Raw genomic sequence first — 18,414 nt, forward strand, 5'->3', positions numbered from 1 at the left:
TAACAAGTATGCCTGAGTTTGTTAACTGTATTTAAAGTGGCATTTAAGTCTAAAGGAATGTTGCTTATTTGGAACTGAAACAGACATAAGCTAAAAAACAAAGGTGTTTCCTTTCAAATATCAATATTGTTTATTTGTTAATGATAGGGCATTGGGAAGAGTTACAGAACAAAGAGATCTAGGGGTACAAGTTCATAGCTCCTTGAAAGTGGAGTCACAGGTGGACAGAGTGGTGAAGAAGGCATTCCGCACGCTTGGTTTCATTGGTCAGAACATTGAATACAGGAGTTGGGACATCTTGTTGAAGTTGTACAAGACATTGGTAAGGCCACACTTGGAATGCTGTGTGCAATTCTGGTCCCTATTATAGAAAGGATATTATTAAACTAGAAAAGATGTACTAAGCTGCTACTGGGACTTGATGGATTGAGTTATAAGGAGAGGCTGGATAGACTGGGACATTTTTCCTCTGGAGCGTAGGATGCTGAGGGGTGACCTTATAGAGGTCTATAAAATAATGAGGAGCATAGAACACAGAACATTACAGCGCTGTACAGGCCCTTCGGCCCTCAATGTTGCGCCGACCAGTGGAACCAATCTAATGGCCCTCTAACCTAAACTATTCCAATGTTATCCATATGCCTATCCACTGACCATTTGAACACCGTTAAAGTTGGCGAGTCCACAACTGCTGCAGGCAGGGCATTCCACACCCTTACTACCCTCTGAGTAAAGAACCTACCTCTGACATCTGTCCTATAGATGAGCATAGACAAGGTAGATAGTCAATATCTTTTCCCAAAGGTAGGGGAGTCTAAAACTCGAGGGCATAGGTTTAAGGTGAGAGGGGAGAGATACAAAAGTGTCCAGAGGGGCAATTTTTTCACACAGAGGGTGGCGAGTGTCTGGAACAAGCTGCCAGAAATAGTAGTAGAGGCGGGTACAATTTTATCTTTTAAAAAGCATTTAGATAGTTACATGGGTACGATGGGTATAGCGGGATATGGGCCAAATGCAGGCAACTGGGATTAGTTTAAGGGTTTAAAAAAAGGGCGGCATGGGCAAGTTGGGCTGAAGGGCCTGTTTCCATGCTGTAACCCTCTGACTCTGTGACTGTATGATGGTAAGCTGCATTGTTTGTTAGAGTTATATTTTAACTGTATTATTTAATAATGTTTGTTTTACTATAAAAGATTTCTACTTTGTTGGTGGAGTAATTCCTGGACGAAGGTATCTTTTCCTCACATTTATGCCAGAGTAGAAAAATTGCTGGGGTCTAATCTGGCTTCCTTGTATAAATTGGGGTCCAGGCACAAAACACTAACACTTCTTAAAACCAGATCATTCATTCGTCATGGAAATATAGCTTAGCCGAATGAATCAGAGAATGAGAGTGAATGTTCATCTGCTGTGGCTCAGTGATTTTACTCCCCGCTCTCAATTAGAGGGTCAAACCCCACTCCAGAAGACTCCACAATCTGATACTCCACTGCAGTCCTGCAGGACCACTGCACTGTCAGAGGTGCAGCTTTTCAGATACGATCTTAAACCTGTTGCCTTCTCCATAGTGCTATTCAAAGAGGAGGGAGTCTGCCTGACATTCTGGACAATATTTAGGATTCAGCCGCTGTCACACAACAAATAATGACTACATTGTTGTTTTTGGGATTTTACTGTGTGTAAATTGGTGTTTCTTACCATCACAAGCATTAACTAAACTTTAAAAGAACTTCAGTCTCAGGAACAGCCTGTTTCCTGCTGGCATCAGCTTTTGAATAGTCATATATTAAGTTGCTCTTTCTCTACACCCTATCTGTACTGTAACACAACATTCTGTATTCTCTCCTTTCCTACTTCCCTTTGTACTCTATGAACGGTATGTTTTGTCTGTATAATGCGCAAGAAACAATATTTTTCACTGTATTGTGACAATAATAAATCAAATCACTTTGGGATGTTCTGAAGTCATGAAAGACATGGTATAAATATTTAACTGTCTTTACTTACTGTGTATTTGAGGGGGACACACGTTGCATCAGAACTCACGTCAGTCGGATCACACTGACATCTCCCACACACACAGCTGCCTTTCCCATTGCAGAGTCCCTGTAATCAGAAAGATAAAGGTGAATACCTGGAAACTCGAGTTTACAGAAAGTCCTTTGCACTAACTGCTCCCAGTGTTATATTACTTGTTTTGTTTGGGTGGGTAGTGGAGAGGAATGTTTCCCTCACCTGCGGAAAGTCCTGGCAGAATCCGGAGGAATTCTCAACAGGTTTTTATACGCCATCAGAGGGAGCTCTAAGACAAACTCCATCTCACAGGCTGACCCCCAGCCAGAAACCAGGGACATCATCACCCCTAACTGTATGGACATCCCTACAATGTGACTAACGAATACTACCCATTTCAGCACACACACTCATTCTATAAACTCGTCCATGTGATAAATTGACGCTTTATTGCCAATAATAAATAGTTATTTACAACAACAGGTCAGACAGAATTAACTATGTGATTATGCAACTCTCCTCCCTGACTCCAACTGAGGATCCTCCTCCACCCAGAATACGCAGCCTCACACTCGATTGGCTCTGCTTCCCGCCTTGACAGTCCATTCGGTCTAGCCCGATCACGTGACCCTCAGGGAAGTATGCACAGTACCACACATCCCTCTTATTGGTTCCTCAACATTCTTGAAACCGGGACCACACACTGGATCAGAATTAGGTAAAACAGCCCCTTCAACCTACTTCACCATAGTTGCTTTGTATCTCAACTCCTTCTACCTACCTTTGCTTTATATCTGTTGATAGCTTTATACACCAGAAATTGATAACCATTGAAATTGACCCCAACATTCCCAGACTGTTGGCAGAGACAGTTCCATATCTTCACCCTAACAGCCTGGTTGTTAAGGTTGTTAAGATTATTATTTAAAGGTTCTATCCCCTTGCCCTGGATTCTCCCAACAGGCGAAACAGTTTTTTTTTCTAAATTATCTTTCAATTCTTTATAATTTAACCATTTTAAGCCCTGAGTATCATTTGGTGACAATCACACACCAGATCCATAGAGTAACTTTGATTTGAAAATACTGTGTTTTGACAATACCACAAATAATGGTTCATCAGTGTCCCATTTCACAGTCTTTTCAAAAGAAACCTCAGCAGGATGTAGGACAAATGGTCAACATCACCAATACCCAACTGCTATCTAAATGCTTCTGTGATGCTGCAGTGTAATTCCATACTTACTCCATTAGCGTCAATGCATGTGGCATTGCTGATGGGACACTCACACGAGTCACCTTTCCATCCCTCCGCACATTCACATTTTTCCTTAGAACATTTACCATGACCTGTGGAAAAACCGTAACAGAAACTGAATCAAACACTAAATTTAAACTCAGGCTCAAATTGACCAAACCTCAATAATCAAATCAGTACAATCCCATTGGCCAGTGCAACACACACTGTCAATCCCATTGGCCAGTGCAACACACATTGTCAATCCCATTGGCCAGTGCAACACACACTGTCAATCCCATTGGCCAATGCAACTCATACGGCCATCCCATTGGTCAGTGCAACTCATACTGCCAATCCCATTGGCCAATACAACTCACACTGCCAACCCCATTGGTGAATGCAAATTGAATCCATTTATAATTTTGATCAAATGAATAAAACAATTGCTGGAAAAACATTAGTTATCAGCATCTGAAAGAGAAAAGGCAAGTTTAGCTCTAAATTTTGACAATGGATCTCCAAATAATGATCAATCTTCATTCGTCCACATGCTGATCACTGTGTTGGGTATTTACATCACCATTCACTGGTAGCTGTAGTCACACCAACCTAACACCAATGAGGTCTTGGGCTTCAGAAGAACTTAAGATTGCAGAGTAGGAGAAATCCTTAGGAAATTTACCCCTGCAATATCCTTGCAGCCAAGAGAAGTTTTGTGAATCTGAACACCACCCCACAAATCCCTCACATTCCTCTTCAGAATTCAATGCTGTCAACTTCAATATGTGGCCCCGGGCACAGTTTTCAGCTCACCCTCCTCGAAGGTGCTTTCTCGGGTTGAGAAGTTGCCCCATAAACCACCAACAACCCTGGAGGAAGCACGGCCAACTGTCTATCTTACCAGGAGTGACCAACCTCGTGAACTATCTTCATTGCCACCCCAGGTCCTGTCACCAATTTTGGTGTTGGATTGGTGACCTGACACAGCAGAAGAAGAACTGACGCTGGCTCCTCCTTGTCTTCCAAACTCTGCCAGACCGGGGTATTCAGTAATTTATTTTTCCACTGCTCAGAATTTCAGGCAGTGGCATTTCCAAATCCACACATTATGCATTCCAGCTCATCTCCAGAGGCTAGAGCACACAATCGACATTCCCAGTGCCATACTGAGAGCTTTGCCTTCAGAGTTTCCGCCTCACAGATCAGCCATTAAACTGGCTTCTCTGTTGGGAGGACATTAAGAATACTCCTTAGCACTATGTGTTCTCCAGAACTCCCTGGTCAACATTCTTCCCACGAATAACAATAGCAGGAAAAATATAATTGCTCATTATTTGCTTCTTGTGCAAGAAGCCATGAGCCTCCTTCAAAAGAAGTCTCTCCCTTTGGCTGGCACAGTGGTTAGCACTGCTGCCTCACAGTGCCAGGGACCCGGGTTCAATGCCTAGCTTGGGTCACTGTCTGTGTGGAGTTTGCACATTCTCCTCGTGTCTGCGTGGGTTTCCTCCGGGTACTCCGGTTTCCTCCCACATTCTGAAAGATGTGCTGGTTAATACATTGACCCAAATAGGTACCAGGCTGTGGCAACTAGGGGAATTTCACAGTAACTTCATTACAGTGTTAGTCTAAGTCTTACTTGTGACGAATAAATAAGCTTTAAAGTCTGTTGGTTGGGAAGGGCTTTGAATCATAAGAACGCAAGAAATAGGAGCAGGAGTAGGCCACCTAGCCCTTCGAGCCTGCCCTGCCATTCAATAAGATCATGACTGATCTGAAGTGGATCAGTTCTACTTTCCCGCTCTCTCCCCATAACCCTTAATTCCCTTGTCTATCAGAAACCTATCTACCCGTGACTTAAATATATTTAGCGAGGTAGCCTCACCACTTCAATGGGCAGAGAATTCCAGAGATTCACCACCCTTTGAGTGAAGAAGTTCCTCCTCAACTCCGATTTAAACTGCCCCCCACCCTTATTTTGAGGCTGTGCCCCCTAGTCCTGGTTTCAAAGATGTTCAAAGAATCGTTTCAAAGATGTGAGACAGTGATATGTAAATCCTAGTGATCTTTTTTTCTTGATCTCCATGGAAAAACATGCTTACGTTTATACCACCACCTCTATTCTTTGCAGCAAGGGCCAAGGTGTCACTCACCATTGCATATAAAGCCAGCAAATCGTGGGCAAAGCAGGCTGCTGTATTCACAATACTTTCCCTCAAACCTTTCCAGATGGCGCTGTGATGGATGGCAGTGACAAACCCCGCAGTAACAGTCTCCACGACCGGAACAAACCTTGGAGGGGTCACTGGGATTTTTGCACATTGCGACATCCCTCTTAGTACTTGAATCGCAATCGCAGAATTCCCCACGCCTGGAGAAGGGAATATAAGAGTTTCAACATCAGTAAAATGAGTCTTCACCTGTCAACCGCCATGTTTTGTTTTAAAAATGGAAGAAAGGGCTACGATCGGCAAAAGTCAGTCCCCAAAGAGCCTCCACCTTCCTTCCTGCCCTTCAATGGTTTGAGGTTAACAACTGAGCTTCCTGCTTGGGCCCTGCTGTCAAATGTACAACAAGAAGTCTCACAACACCAGGGTGGTGGGGGAATGGAATGCCCTGCCTGCTGCAGTTGTAGGTACGCCTAGTTTGGGGGCGTTTAAGAGGTCCGTGGATAGGTTTATGGATGGAAAGGGATTGGTTTAGGTTAGAGGGTCATTGCTTTTTTCTTAATTGGTCGGCGCAACATCGTGGGCCGAAGGGCCTGTTCTGCGCTGTAATGTTCTATGTTCTAAAGTCCAACCAGTTTATTTGATAGTAATCCCACAAGCTGATACCGGAGATGAGGGGGTTAGCCTATGAAGAGAGACTAAATAGGCTAGGTCTGTACTCGTTGGAGTTTAGAAGGATGAGGGGGGATCTTATAGAGACGTATAAGATAATGAAAAGGATGGATAGGGTAGAGGTAGAGAGATTCTTCCCGCTCAGAAAGGATAGCAGGACTAGAGGGCACAGCCTCAAGATAAGGGGGGAGGAGTTTAGAACGGAGCTGAGGAGGAACTTCTTCACTCAAAGGGTGGTGAATCTCTGGAATTCTCTGCCCGCTGAAGTGGTGGAGGCTGCCTTGCTAAATATATTTAAGTCACAGGTAGATAGGTTTTTGACAGACAAGGGAATTAAGGGTTATGGGGAGAAAGTGGGAAAGTGGAACTGATCCACTTCAGATCAGCCATGATCTTATTGAATGGTGGGGCAGGCTTGAAGGGCTAGATGGCCTACTCCTGCTCCTATTCTTTATGTTCTTAAGCTTTCGGAAACACAGTTCCTTCGTCAGGTTCAGAGAAGGTTGTAATCTGATCAGAACTTTCCACACACCTGACGAGGGAACAGCGTTTCCGAAACCTTGTGGGTTTACTATCAAATTAACTTGTTGGACTTTAACCTAGTGTTGTGAGGCTTCTTACTGCGTTTACCCCAGTCCAACGCCAACATCTCCACGTCAAATGTATAATGGCATGGACAGCATATTATCAAGGTCAATAGCCTTGCCTAACTGAACCTACGTTGTTGAGTTAAATATGGTGGGTTGGCTGATTTTGGGAGTAAACTCAGGGGTGGATGGGACGGTGCTGGGATGGGCACTCAGCCCGTTTAACATAAACCACCCCCATTATCCCAGGGAAACATGCCTGCTTGAGGCACACATCATCCAGCCCCTGGTAGCCATGCTCTCTCCCAGGCCTCTGGCAATATGACTCCTCGCTGCCGTCCAACTCTTGCAAAGCTCTCCTGTTCTCACATTTCTGACTCTCAGTCAACTCAAAATCATCCAAAACTTATCCTTGTTTTCAAATCCCTCTTTGGCCTCACCCCTCTCTATTTCTGTAATCTCTTCCAGCCCTAAAATCCTCAAATTTCTATTCTCCTCCTATTCTGGCCTCTTGACCATCCTGATTTGATTAGTCTAGGAATGACTGCCAGGGCATATACAGATATATTAGGGTTAATGACCATATTATCACACAACGACTAGTGCAGGAGGCCATTTGGCCCATCATAAGCGTGCTAGTTTACTGCACGATCAACTCTGCTAGTGCTACTCCCTCCTTTTTTCTGTGGCTTTGCAAATTTGTTTTCTTTAGATGCATATCCAATTTCCTTTTAAAAGTCTTGTTTGAATCTGACCCCACCATATCCTCAGGCACTTCAGTCCTGATCCAAATCACTCGTTTCCTCCTGTTGTCATTGGTTAATTTGAACATAGAACATTACAGCGCAGTACAGGTCCTTCGGCCCTCAATGTTGTTCCGACCAGTGCTAACCACTTGACTTGTTATCCTCTGGTTCTCAATCCTTCCAACATTGTAATCGGTTTCCCCCTCTCTACTCTGCCTGGATTTCCAGGATTTTGAACCCCATCTATGCTTCGATTTATAAATCCCAAGATCTCACATGTCTTATGAACTACTTTCTCAATCTGCTCCGCCACCTTCCATGATTTTACACATATACCCTCAGATCTCATTGTTCCAACACTCCCTTTACATTTTCACTTCTAGCTTATATTGCCTCTTATTCTTCTGACCAGAATCAATCAGTTCATATTTCTCTGCATGAAATTTTATCTGTCACATGTCAGCCCATTCCACCAGCCTCTCTGTGTTTTCTTACTATCTTCCTCACAGTTCACAATACATCCAATACTTTTGTGTCATCTGCAAATGTTAATATTGTGCTCTACGCACGAAAATATAGGTCATTAATTCATATCAAGAAAGGCAGTATTCCAGGCACCAACCCCTGGGGAACCTTACCTTCCTCCAGTCTGAAAAGCTGCCATTTACGACTACTCTCTGTTCTTGTCACTCAACAAACCTTGGTTCCATATCTGTCACTGTCTCTTTTATCCCATGGGTTTTAACTTTGCCAACAAGCTTGTTATGTGGCCAAGTACACCACATCTAACATATCTTCCTCACCTGCACTTTCTGTAAATTCATCCAAATATTCAATCAAATAAGTTGATCAGTTAAAAATGCCTTTAAAAAATCCATGCTGGTCAAACTGATGAATTTACAACAGTGGAAGGAACATTCTGTAGAGAGCTAAGGGACCCCACAGCCAATGGGTCAGACACAAGCTGGTTCCAGACAACTCATAGGAGGAAGAGGCTCCACAAACATCCCCTTCCTCAATGAAGGAGGAACCCAGAACATCAAATGCAAACGATAAAGCAATTGCTAACATCTTCAACCAGAAAATGCAGATGTATGGGATTGGGGGTAATCTAGGTAATTGGATCAGGAATTGGCTAGGGTGGTGGTTGATGGTAAGTATTCGTCATGGAGTTCGGTTACGAGTGGTGTGCCTCAGGGATCTGTTTTGGGGCCACTGCTGTTTGTAATTTTTATTAATGATCTGGATGAGGGTATAGTTGGGTGGATTAGTAAATTTGCTGATGACACCAAAGTCGGAGGTGTGGTAGATTGTGAGGAAGGGTGTCATAGTTTGCAGGGAGACTTAGACAGGTTGCAGAGCTGGGCCGAGAAGTGGCGGATGGAGTTTAATGCGGAGAAGTGTGAGGTAATTCACTTTGGTAGGAATAATAGATGTGTCGAGTATAGGGCTAATGGGAGGACTCTGAATAGTGTGGATGAACAGAGGGATCTAGGTGTATGTGTACATAGATCCCTGAAAGTTGGGAATCAAGTAGATAAGGTTGTTAAGAAGGCATACGGTGTCTTGGCGTTTATTGGTAGGGGGATTGAATTTAGGAGTCGCAGCGTCATGTTGCAACTGTACACAACTCTGGTGCGGCCGCACTTGGAGTATTGTGTGCAGTTCTGGTCCCCACATTATAGGAAGGATGTGGAGGCTTTGGAGAGGGTGCAGAGGAGGTTTACCAGGATGTTGCCTGGTATGGAGGGGAAGTCCTATGAGGAGAGACTGAGGGATTTGGGGTTGTTTTCGTTAGAAAGAAGGCGGCTAAGAGGGGATCTTATCGAAACATATAAGATGATTAGAGGTTTAGATAGGGTGGACAGTGATAGCCTTTTTCCTCGGATGGAGAAAGCTAGCACGAGGGGGCATGGCTTTAAATTAAGGGGGGGTAGTTATAGGATGGATGTCAGGGGTAGGTTCTTTACCCAGAGGGTGGTGAGGGATTGGAATGCCCTGCCTGCTGCAGTTGTAAATGCGCCTAGTTTGGGGGCGTTTAAGAGATCCGTGGATAGGTTTATGGATGGAAAGGGATTGGTTTAGGTTAGTGGGTCATTGTTTTTTAACTGGTCGGCGCAACATCGTGGGCCGAAGGGCCTGTTCTGTGCTGTAATGTTCTATGTTCTATGTTACTTCAATATGGACTATCTATTTCAGTTTCCAGAGGAGGCCAAGATAAGTCATCCAATAATAAATTTCAGATTTCTTGAATTTAAATTCCTCAGGTGGCATGATAGGATTTGAACTCAAGTCTCCAAAGCACTAATGCAGGTCTCTGGATTACCGGACTATGTTACGACCAATTTGCCACATTTACAAGAGTGCCTAGACTTAGCTCTCGAAACCTCTTTGGGACTACCCCAAAGTCATGGAAATACAAGCCCCTCTTCTGTTCTTTCAAGATCAGTACAGTCCTGCCCACCTGCTTTCGAACCAAAATATAAACGTGCTCATTCCTCTTACCAAGGGTTGTTGCACATGCAGTGCCCACAGGCAAATTTACCATGACCGTTACATGTGGGAGAGTTCAGCTCTGCACCCTGAATCAGAGAAGACAGATTGGAAAAATGGGTGAGAATGTGAAATACCAGTTGGAGTTTTTGAAATAATGAAGTAACAAACAGACCTCACCAATTCACAGGAACATTCTGTACACAGTAGCTCGGCTTTTACTGACAAAGCATTTGTAAAAGTACTGGGTTTGATAGTAAGGTCTCCTTTCTGACCCTCCTTGTAGTCACACACATGAGTTTCACCAATGTAGTCCAAAGCTTTCACATGAAGTTTAAACTCTTCCTGGTTATAAATAGAGAAGAAAATTAACACTTTCCAGGCTTATATAGGGGGATTTTTATCCCTCTAGACACAGTCAGCTCAATATTTCAACCCACAGCCACCACGAGTAATCCTTGTGGCCAATACTCAAACTCCTTCAGATTTTCAAAATTTCTCCATTCCTTTGAGTCCCCACTATCTCTGTAATCACCTCCAGATCCTACAACCCATGGAATAAGGGTCTGGCACATATAGGGTTAATGTGGGACTGAGTACAGCACTGTCCACACAGTGATGTAAGGGAGTAAATGACTTGCACCCAGAGTCAGTCTAGAGTTGGACACAGCCATGTGTACTAGCTAGCGTGGAGAGAACTTGTACCCTTTACTTTCAGTTTGTTAATAGTTCTAAGAATCAGTAAAGATTTAAAGTTAACTTACGGGTGACTATAAACACTTATTCAGCCCCACCAACATCATGTCTCTCCCTGTCTCTCTCCAGCCCTCAACCCTTTTTGTTTCTGTAACATGCTCCAATCCTACGGCTCTCCCGGGATAACTGCACACCTCCAATTCTGGGCTCTTTACACATTGTTCTTTGTTCACCTGTTGGCAGCCATGCCATCCGCTGCCACAGCTGTAAGCTTCGGAATGACTTCCCTCAACCTCCTTCCTCATTTAGAACATTTCTTCAAGCCTACCAAGTTTTGATTAGCAGCCTAAGTGTCCCCTAATCTGCTTTATGTCAAATCTTGTTTGATAAAGTTCGTCTGAGACACCTTGAGACTTGTTTTGGCAATCGCGGAACCGTTAAAGCACAGAAGGAGATGTGGACAGCTGGCGCAGAAGGAGATGTGGATAGCTGGCACAGAAAGGAGCCATTTGGCCACTGTGTCTGTGCCATCTTCCCGTAGAACTCCCCCTAATGCCACTCCCCCACCTTTAGCTCTGCACGTCCATCCTTCTTAGATAACATTCCAATTCCCTTTTGAATGTCTTAATCTGTCATTACCACATACAGGCAGTGTGTTTCTGATCCTCACACTTTTGAACAATAAATACTGGCTTAGTCAGCAATGCCCATATTCCACAAACAAATTCTAAAAATCTGTCGCACAAAGAGTTTCCTCATATTGGCGTTGCCTGACACCAATTATCTTAAATCCCTACCCTTTGGTTCTCGATCCTCCGACCAAAGGAATGCTTTCTTCATGGATTCCCCCGTGATTTTGAACACCTCTATCAGATCTCCCACCTTCTCTTCTCCAAGGAAAGCAATCTCCATCTCCAATCTGTCCAATGAAATTCCTCATCTTTGGGACCATTCTCTTCTCTGCACCCTCTCTAATGCCTTCACATCCTTTCTAAACCAGATGCAATATTCCAGTTGAAACCAAACTAGTATTTGACGTAAGTCCAACATTATCTTCTTGTTCGAATACCCTGTGCCACCATCAGCAAAGCCTAGGATATTGTGTACTATATTAACCACACTCTCAACTTGTCCTGCCAGCTTGATTTTATATTTTCTCACGTACACCCAGGTCCCTCTGTTCCTGCACCTCTTTCAAATTGTTACCATTTATTTTCAATTGTTTCTCCCCATTCTTGTGACCAAAATGAATCACTCATGTGCATTAAATTTCACCTGTCACTTGTCTAACATGTCCGAATGTTTTTGAAGTTCCACACTATCCTCCTCACTATTCACAAAGCTTCCAAGTTTCATATCGTCCCCACATTTAGAAATTATACCCTGGTCGAGGCCCATTAGGAAGAGCAAGGGTCCCACGCTTACCCCTGGGGAACTCCACTGGAATCACAGGATAGAATCCCTACAGTGCAGAAGGAGGCCCACTGAGCCGCACTGACAACAGGCCTACCCCCGTAACCCCACATACTTACCCTGCTAGTCCCCCAACACTAAGGGGCAATTTAGCATGGCCAATCCACCTAACCCACACATCTTTAGGCTGTGGGAGGAAACCCAGGCAGACTCAGGGACAATGTGCAAACTGTGCACAGACGGTGATCCAGGCCAGCAATCAAACCCGGGTCCCTGGCGCTGTAAGGCGGCAGTGCCAACCACTGTGCCACCCCAAATTACAAGACAGCATCCAGCTCAAAAAATGTCTAGATTCTCTGGGGTCGATTCTCCCCCCCTCCCTGGGAGATTCCAGCAGTGTCCGATCCTGCCCCAGTAACACCTTCCAGCACCAAATGGCTGGCAGCGCCAGCTCCAAGCCAGAAATCGGTGGGGAACCACATATATTATTTAAATAAATATTAACGTATATTTTAAATACAATTAGTGGGGCTGGGATTGAAGCCTCCAAGTCCACTAGCATCTCCCTCCCTCCCCAACCCCTGCCAGAGTGGTTCATTCCAACAGGGATTATTACTGAGCACGGGGCAGTGCCAAGTAGATGGGGCTGAGGGAGGTGGGGGGGGGGGGGGGGGGGGTGATCCTGCTGCCACTCTGCATTTTGGGATCAAGCAGAGGGAGGGAGGCCAACAATCGGGGTGGGGAGTTGGGGGGGGGGGGGGGGGTGTCGGGACTGCCAGTGGGGAGGTGGGGTGGGGGGGGGCATGAGATTGAAGATTGGGGCTGGGTGGGGTGGGGGGGTGGGGGGGGGAGTCGAGGCTGGCCCGGGAATGCATGGAGGGCCAGCGATCGGGCAGTGGCAGGGGTGGAAGGTCAGAGGGCCTGAGTTGCGCGTGTGCCGCAGGGCTGGCCAGCGATCTCGGCGTTGACAGACCGGCACATGCACAGCAGCCCGCTCAGCGCCATTGCTGCTGCCTCTCCAGCAGGAATAGGCCCCACTCCCTGATTCCTGGAGTGAGTCGCGCCAGGACACTCTACAGTGTGCAGAATGTGGGAGATTCTTCTCTGAACTCCCACCGAAAAACAAACATCATGAATTACTCCAGCTGTCACATGATTTCGACACTTAGAACTGTTTTGGGAGAATTCCACCCCCTGTCAGTCAGCTAACTTTGAATCCATGCGTCTGCTCTCCCTTTTATTTGATGATACTTTGTTCACAAGTCTGTTGAGTGGCCCGTCATATTCCTGATGGATCCCTTAATAAATTTTAAACATTGCTGAGGTGGGATTTGATCTCACAACCTGCGAGCTGTCTGCTCAATAAACCAATAGATATTTATGTTGGAGTAGAAACCTTACCCACTTACATCTGAGGAATGACCACTTGCATAAGCTTCCAAGAGATAGTTGGAATTCCAGGAATCACTCCTCAATGGGAAATTATAAAGAAGTATTTCTGGAGGTTGATTGTTTTTTAAAAAAGTCCAAACGTGTGTGTTACAGGGTGGATGTTGTAAGAGAGAAAGTTATTAGATTTTATGAGGAACTGTATTAATTAGTGAGGAGTTTGTGGTGCTGATAGCACCTGTTGGTTCACCACAGATAGAACATAGAACATTACAGCGCAGAACAGGCCCTTCGGCCCACGATGTTGCACCGACCAGTTAAAAAAACAATGACCCACTAACCTAAACCAATCCCTTTTCATCCATAAACCTATCCACAGATCTCTTAAACGCCCCCAAACTAGGCGCATTTACAACTGCAGCAGGCAGGGCATTCCAATCCCTCACCACCCTCTGGGTAAAGAACCTACCCCTGACATCCGTCCTATAACTACCCCCCCTTAATTTAAAGCCATGCCCCCGCGTGCTAGCTTTCTCCATCCGAGGAAAAAGGCTATCACTGTCCACCCTATCTAAACCTCTAATCATCACTCATAACTGAACTCCATGACGAATATTTACCATCAACCACCACCCTCTGTCTCCTATCTGCTAGCCAATTCCTCACTCAGTTGGTCTTCAGATTCTGGGTTTCTTACCACGTTTCCTGGGGGCACAGTGAAGATCGAGGAGTCACTCTGAGAAACGGCAGCAGATAACGACGAGACTGAGGACCTCATTGTTTTGTGGACTCGCTCAGGTTTGATTTCCATCTTTGAGCGGATGTTCTAGAAAAGGAAGATCAATGTTCAGTAACAAAACCCGAGGGCACCGCTGTCAGTGGTCACAGAGCAACAGCTCCGTGGGAAGGATGTTTCTATTAGTAGGTGAGATTCAATCCGAGGGCACAGTCTCAGAATAAAGGGATAACCCTTTGGAACTGAGATGAGGAGGAATGTCTTCAGCCAGAGTGTGGTGAATCTATGGAATTCCTTGTCACAGGAGGAGGTCAGGTCATTGAGTACATTTAAGACAGGGATAGATAGGTTCTTGATTTGTAAAGGTTAGAGGGAAAAGTCGGGAGAATGGGGTTGAGAATCTTATCAGCCATGATTGAATAGCAGAGCAGACTCGATGGGCCAAATGGCCTAACTCTGCTCCTATATCTTATGGCCTATAAAAATGCAGCTGGATATATGTGATGCTCTGTGATATTACAACTTCATTCACACCAAGCATTTAACATCTGTAGAAGTGATACTTCTCCTATTCTCTCTCCACAGACACTGCCAGATCTGCTGAGCTTTCCAGCATTTTCTGTTTCTATTTCACATTTCCAGCACCCACAGTACTTTACCTTCCGCAATTTTACAATGAGGAATGTACAATGGATGAAGTTAATTTCACAGAAAGAGTGCGAGGAAGAAATTTTACCTCAAATGCAGTCCGTAACAGCTCAATTATATTTGAGGAATCTTCCTGAAGCCTCCCAATTGCAGAAACAGGGAAATACTTGCTTAATTTCTGTAGAAAAAGGTGAAATTAGAGTTGGTGTTTCCATAAGTATTGTGAACAAAAGGAGCATTGCCTGAAGGCAGGGACCATTAGAAGAGTCTCATTTGTAAGATTAGAACAAGCCATGAAGTTAAAGATTATATTGTATAACACCCCAGGTAATAGGCACTGTATAACATCCCCTGTATTATACAAACTGTAGCCTATGTAATATACACTGTATCATCAACTGTATTATAGAATCATACAGTGCAGAAGAGTCCCTACAGCCCATCGAGTCTACCCCAACACATGAGAAACACCAGACCTTCCACTTTGTCCCATTTCCTTGAATGTTACGATGTGCCGAGAGCTCGTCCAGGTACTTTTTAGAGGATGTGAGATAAGCCGCCTCTACCACCCTCCCAGGCAGCATGTTCCAGACGGTCTGGGTAAAAGAGATTTTCCTCACATCCCCCCAAAGCTCCTGCCCCTCACCTTGGACCCCTGTCCTCTCGTGACTGACCGTTCAACGAGAACGAGAGAAGAACAATGTAAAGTCCAGCACAGGAACAGGCCCTTCCACCTTCTAAGCCTGTCCTGATCGCGATGCCCCAACTAAACTAAAAAAAAAACCCTTCTGCCCTCACTTGGGCTGCATCCCTCTGTTCCCTCCCTATAATGTACCCATCCAGATGCCTTTTAAATGCTGCTAATGTGCCACCATCTCCCCTGGCAGAGCGTTTCATCCACTCCCTGCATGAAAAACTTGCCCAGCACATCTCTTTTAAACTTTCCCCCTCTGACTTTGAACCTGTGCCCCGTGTAACTGACACTTCCACCCTTGGAAAATCTCTCTGACTCTTCGCCCTGTCTGTGCCTCTCATAATTTTGTAGACCTCCCCTCAGCCTCCGTCTTTTCATTGAATTCAATCCTAGTTTTTTCAATCTTTCCTCAGAATCAACACCCACGAGACCAGGCGAACCTTCTGGTGAATACTCCAAATAGCAGCAACGTGATTTCACTACTCCTGTACTCAGTGCCCCAGCCAATGAAGGCAAGCTTGCCATATGCCTCCTTAATCACCTTGGCCGCCTGTGATGCCACTTTTAGGGAACTGTGGACCTGCACGCCCAGATCCCTCTGTACGTTAATGTTCCTCAGGGTTTTGCCATTTACTGTATAATTCACACCCAAATTTGATCCTCCGAAATGCATCACCTGCCATTTGTCTGGATTAAACTCCATCTGCCATTTCTGTAGCAAGTCTCCAATCTATCTATATCCTGTTGTATCCTTTGACAATCCTCGGCACTATCAGCAAATCAGCCAATCTGCGTGTCATCTGTAAATTTACTAATCAGACCATCCACGTTTTCCCCCAGATCATTTATATATAGAACATAGAACATAGAACATAGAACACTACAGCACAAACAGGCCCTTCGGCCCACAAGTTGCGCCGACCACATCACCTACCAACCTACAGACCTATCTATAACCCTCAATCTCATTAAACCCCATATACTCATCCAGAAGTCTTTTAAAAGACCCCAGCGAGTTCGCCTCCACCACCACTGACGGCAGCCGATTCCATTCACTCACCACCCTCTGAGTGAAAAACTTACCCCTAACATCACTTCTGAACCTCCCTCCCCGCACCTTAAATCTGTGTCCTCTCGTAGCGACCATTTCAAACCGGGGAAATAGCCTCTGAGAGTCCACCCTATCTATTCCTCTCAACATTTTGTAAACTTCTATCAGGTCGCCTCTCAACCTTCGTCTCTCCAGGGAAAAGAGTCCCAGCTCCCTCAACCTAACTTCATAAGGCATGCCTCCCAGTCCAGGCAACATCCTTGTAAATCTCCTCTGCACCCTTTCAATAGCTTCTACATCTTTCCTATAGTGAGGCGACCAGAACTGCGCACAATACTCCAAATGAGGCCTGACAAGGGTCTTATAAAGTTCCAGCATTACCTCCCGACTCCTAAACTCAATCCCTCGATTAATGAAGGCCAGTACACCATACGCCTTCTTGACCACCTCCTCCACCTGCGAGGCCGATTTAAGAGTCCTGTGGACCCGGACCCCAAGATCCTTCTGCTCCTCAACACTACTCAGACTTCTGCCCTTAATAGTGTACTCGTTCATCCCGTTGGTTCTGCCAAAATGGACGACAACACATTTATCCGCGTTGAAGTCCATCTGCCACTTCTCCGCCCAGTCCTGCATCCTATCTATGTCCTGCTGCAACTTTTGCCATCCTTCCAGATCATCCACAACACCACCGACCTTCGTGTCATCAGCGAATACTACAAATAACAGAGTCTCAGCACTGATCCCTGTGAAATATCACTAGCTGCAGATCTTCATTCTGAAAAACACCCTTCTACCGCTACTCCCTGTCTCCTATAATCAAGTAAAAAGTCTGACAACACCAGGCTTTAGTCCAACCGATTTATTTGATAGTAAACTCACAAGCTTTCGAGGGGACTCCCTCTTCGTCAGGTGAATGGAGAGTTCTGGCCTCAGACAGAGCATATAAAGCACAGACAGTTTAGAGATTACTGATTAGAATGCGAATCTTTACACCTAACCTGCTGTTCAAGCCAGATCTGTATCCATCCAGCCAGCCCACCCCGAATCCCATGGGATTTTTGTTTTTGTACCCAGTCTGCCATGTGGGACCTCATCAAATACCTTACTAAAGTCCATATAAACTACATCCACAGCTGCTCCTTATCCATCCTGTCCAGGCCGCTCACGATTTGTACACCTCAATCAGGTCATCCCTCAGTCTTCTCTGCTCCAACCCAAGCCTACCCAATCTCTCTTCATAATTTAAATGTTCCATCCCAGGCAGTATCCTGGTGAACCTCCTCTGTGCCCCCTCCAATACAATCACATCCTTCCTATATCATAGAACCACAGATACCCTACAGTACAGAAAGAGACCCTTCGGCCCATCGAGTCTGCACCGACCACAATCCCACCCAGGCCCTACCCCCATATCCCTACATATTATATCCCCTAATCCCTCTAACCTAAACATCTCAGGACACTAAGGGCCAATTTTAGCATGGCCAATCAACCTAACCTGCACATCTTTGGACTGTGGGAGGAAACCGGAGGAAACCCACGCAGACACGAGGAGAATGTGCGAACTCCACACAGACAGTGACCCGAGCCGGGAATCGAACCCAGGTCCCTGGAGCTGTGAAGCAGCAGTGCTATCGTGCTATAATGTGGTAATAATTATAAAATGTACCATACTCCTTGTAATATAGAAATACAGAGACTGTAACAACTTCCATAATATTCAGTGTACCATACACTGTGTAATACAGCTCATCACAATCTATAATCTATACTCTATTGCACTCTCTAATATACACCCTATCATACCCCTGTAATATACACTCTGGGCTGGATTTTATACCTCTCTCCCTTCCAGTAGGCAGCAGGGGT

General features: G+C 45.1%; 1 protein-coding gene across 3 annotated transcripts in view; it reads right to left on the reverse strand.

Annotated features, from left to right (window-relative positions):
• itgb4 (integrin, beta 4) overlaps positions 1 to 18,414 on the reverse strand; it is a 116,856-nt gene that overhangs the window by 66,335 nt on the left and 32,107 nt on the right. For all 3 annotated transcript variants that reach the window (XM_080209145.1, XM_080209146.1, XM_080209147.1), the window contains exons 9-15: positions 14,886 to 14,975; positions 14,111 to 14,239; positions 10,096 to 10,260; positions 9,928 to 10,004; positions 5,403 to 5,620; positions 3,259 to 3,362; positions 2,008 to 2,106 (exon numbers count right to left, since the gene is read on the reverse strand). In XM_080209145.1, coding sequence (XP_080065271.1) covers positions 2,008 to 2,106; positions 3,259 to 3,362; positions 5,403 to 5,620; positions 9,928 to 10,004; positions 10,096 to 10,260; positions 14,111 to 14,239; positions 14,886 to 14,975 — 882 coding nt within the window. The remainder of the gene's footprint in view (positions 1 to 2,007; positions 2,107 to 3,258; positions 3,363 to 5,402; positions 5,621 to 9,927; positions 10,005 to 10,095; positions 10,261 to 14,110; positions 14,240 to 14,885; positions 14,976 to 18,414) is intronic.

This window comes from Carcharhinus amblyrhynchos, chromosome 21 (genome assembly GCF_965287045.1).
Source record: "Carcharhinus amblyrhynchos chromosome 21, sCarAmb.v2.hapA, whole genome shotgun sequence".
NCBI classification, from domain to species: domain Eukaryota; kingdom Metazoa; phylum Chordata; class Chondrichthyes; order Carcharhiniformes; family Carcharhinidae; genus Carcharhinus; species Carcharhinus amblyrhynchos.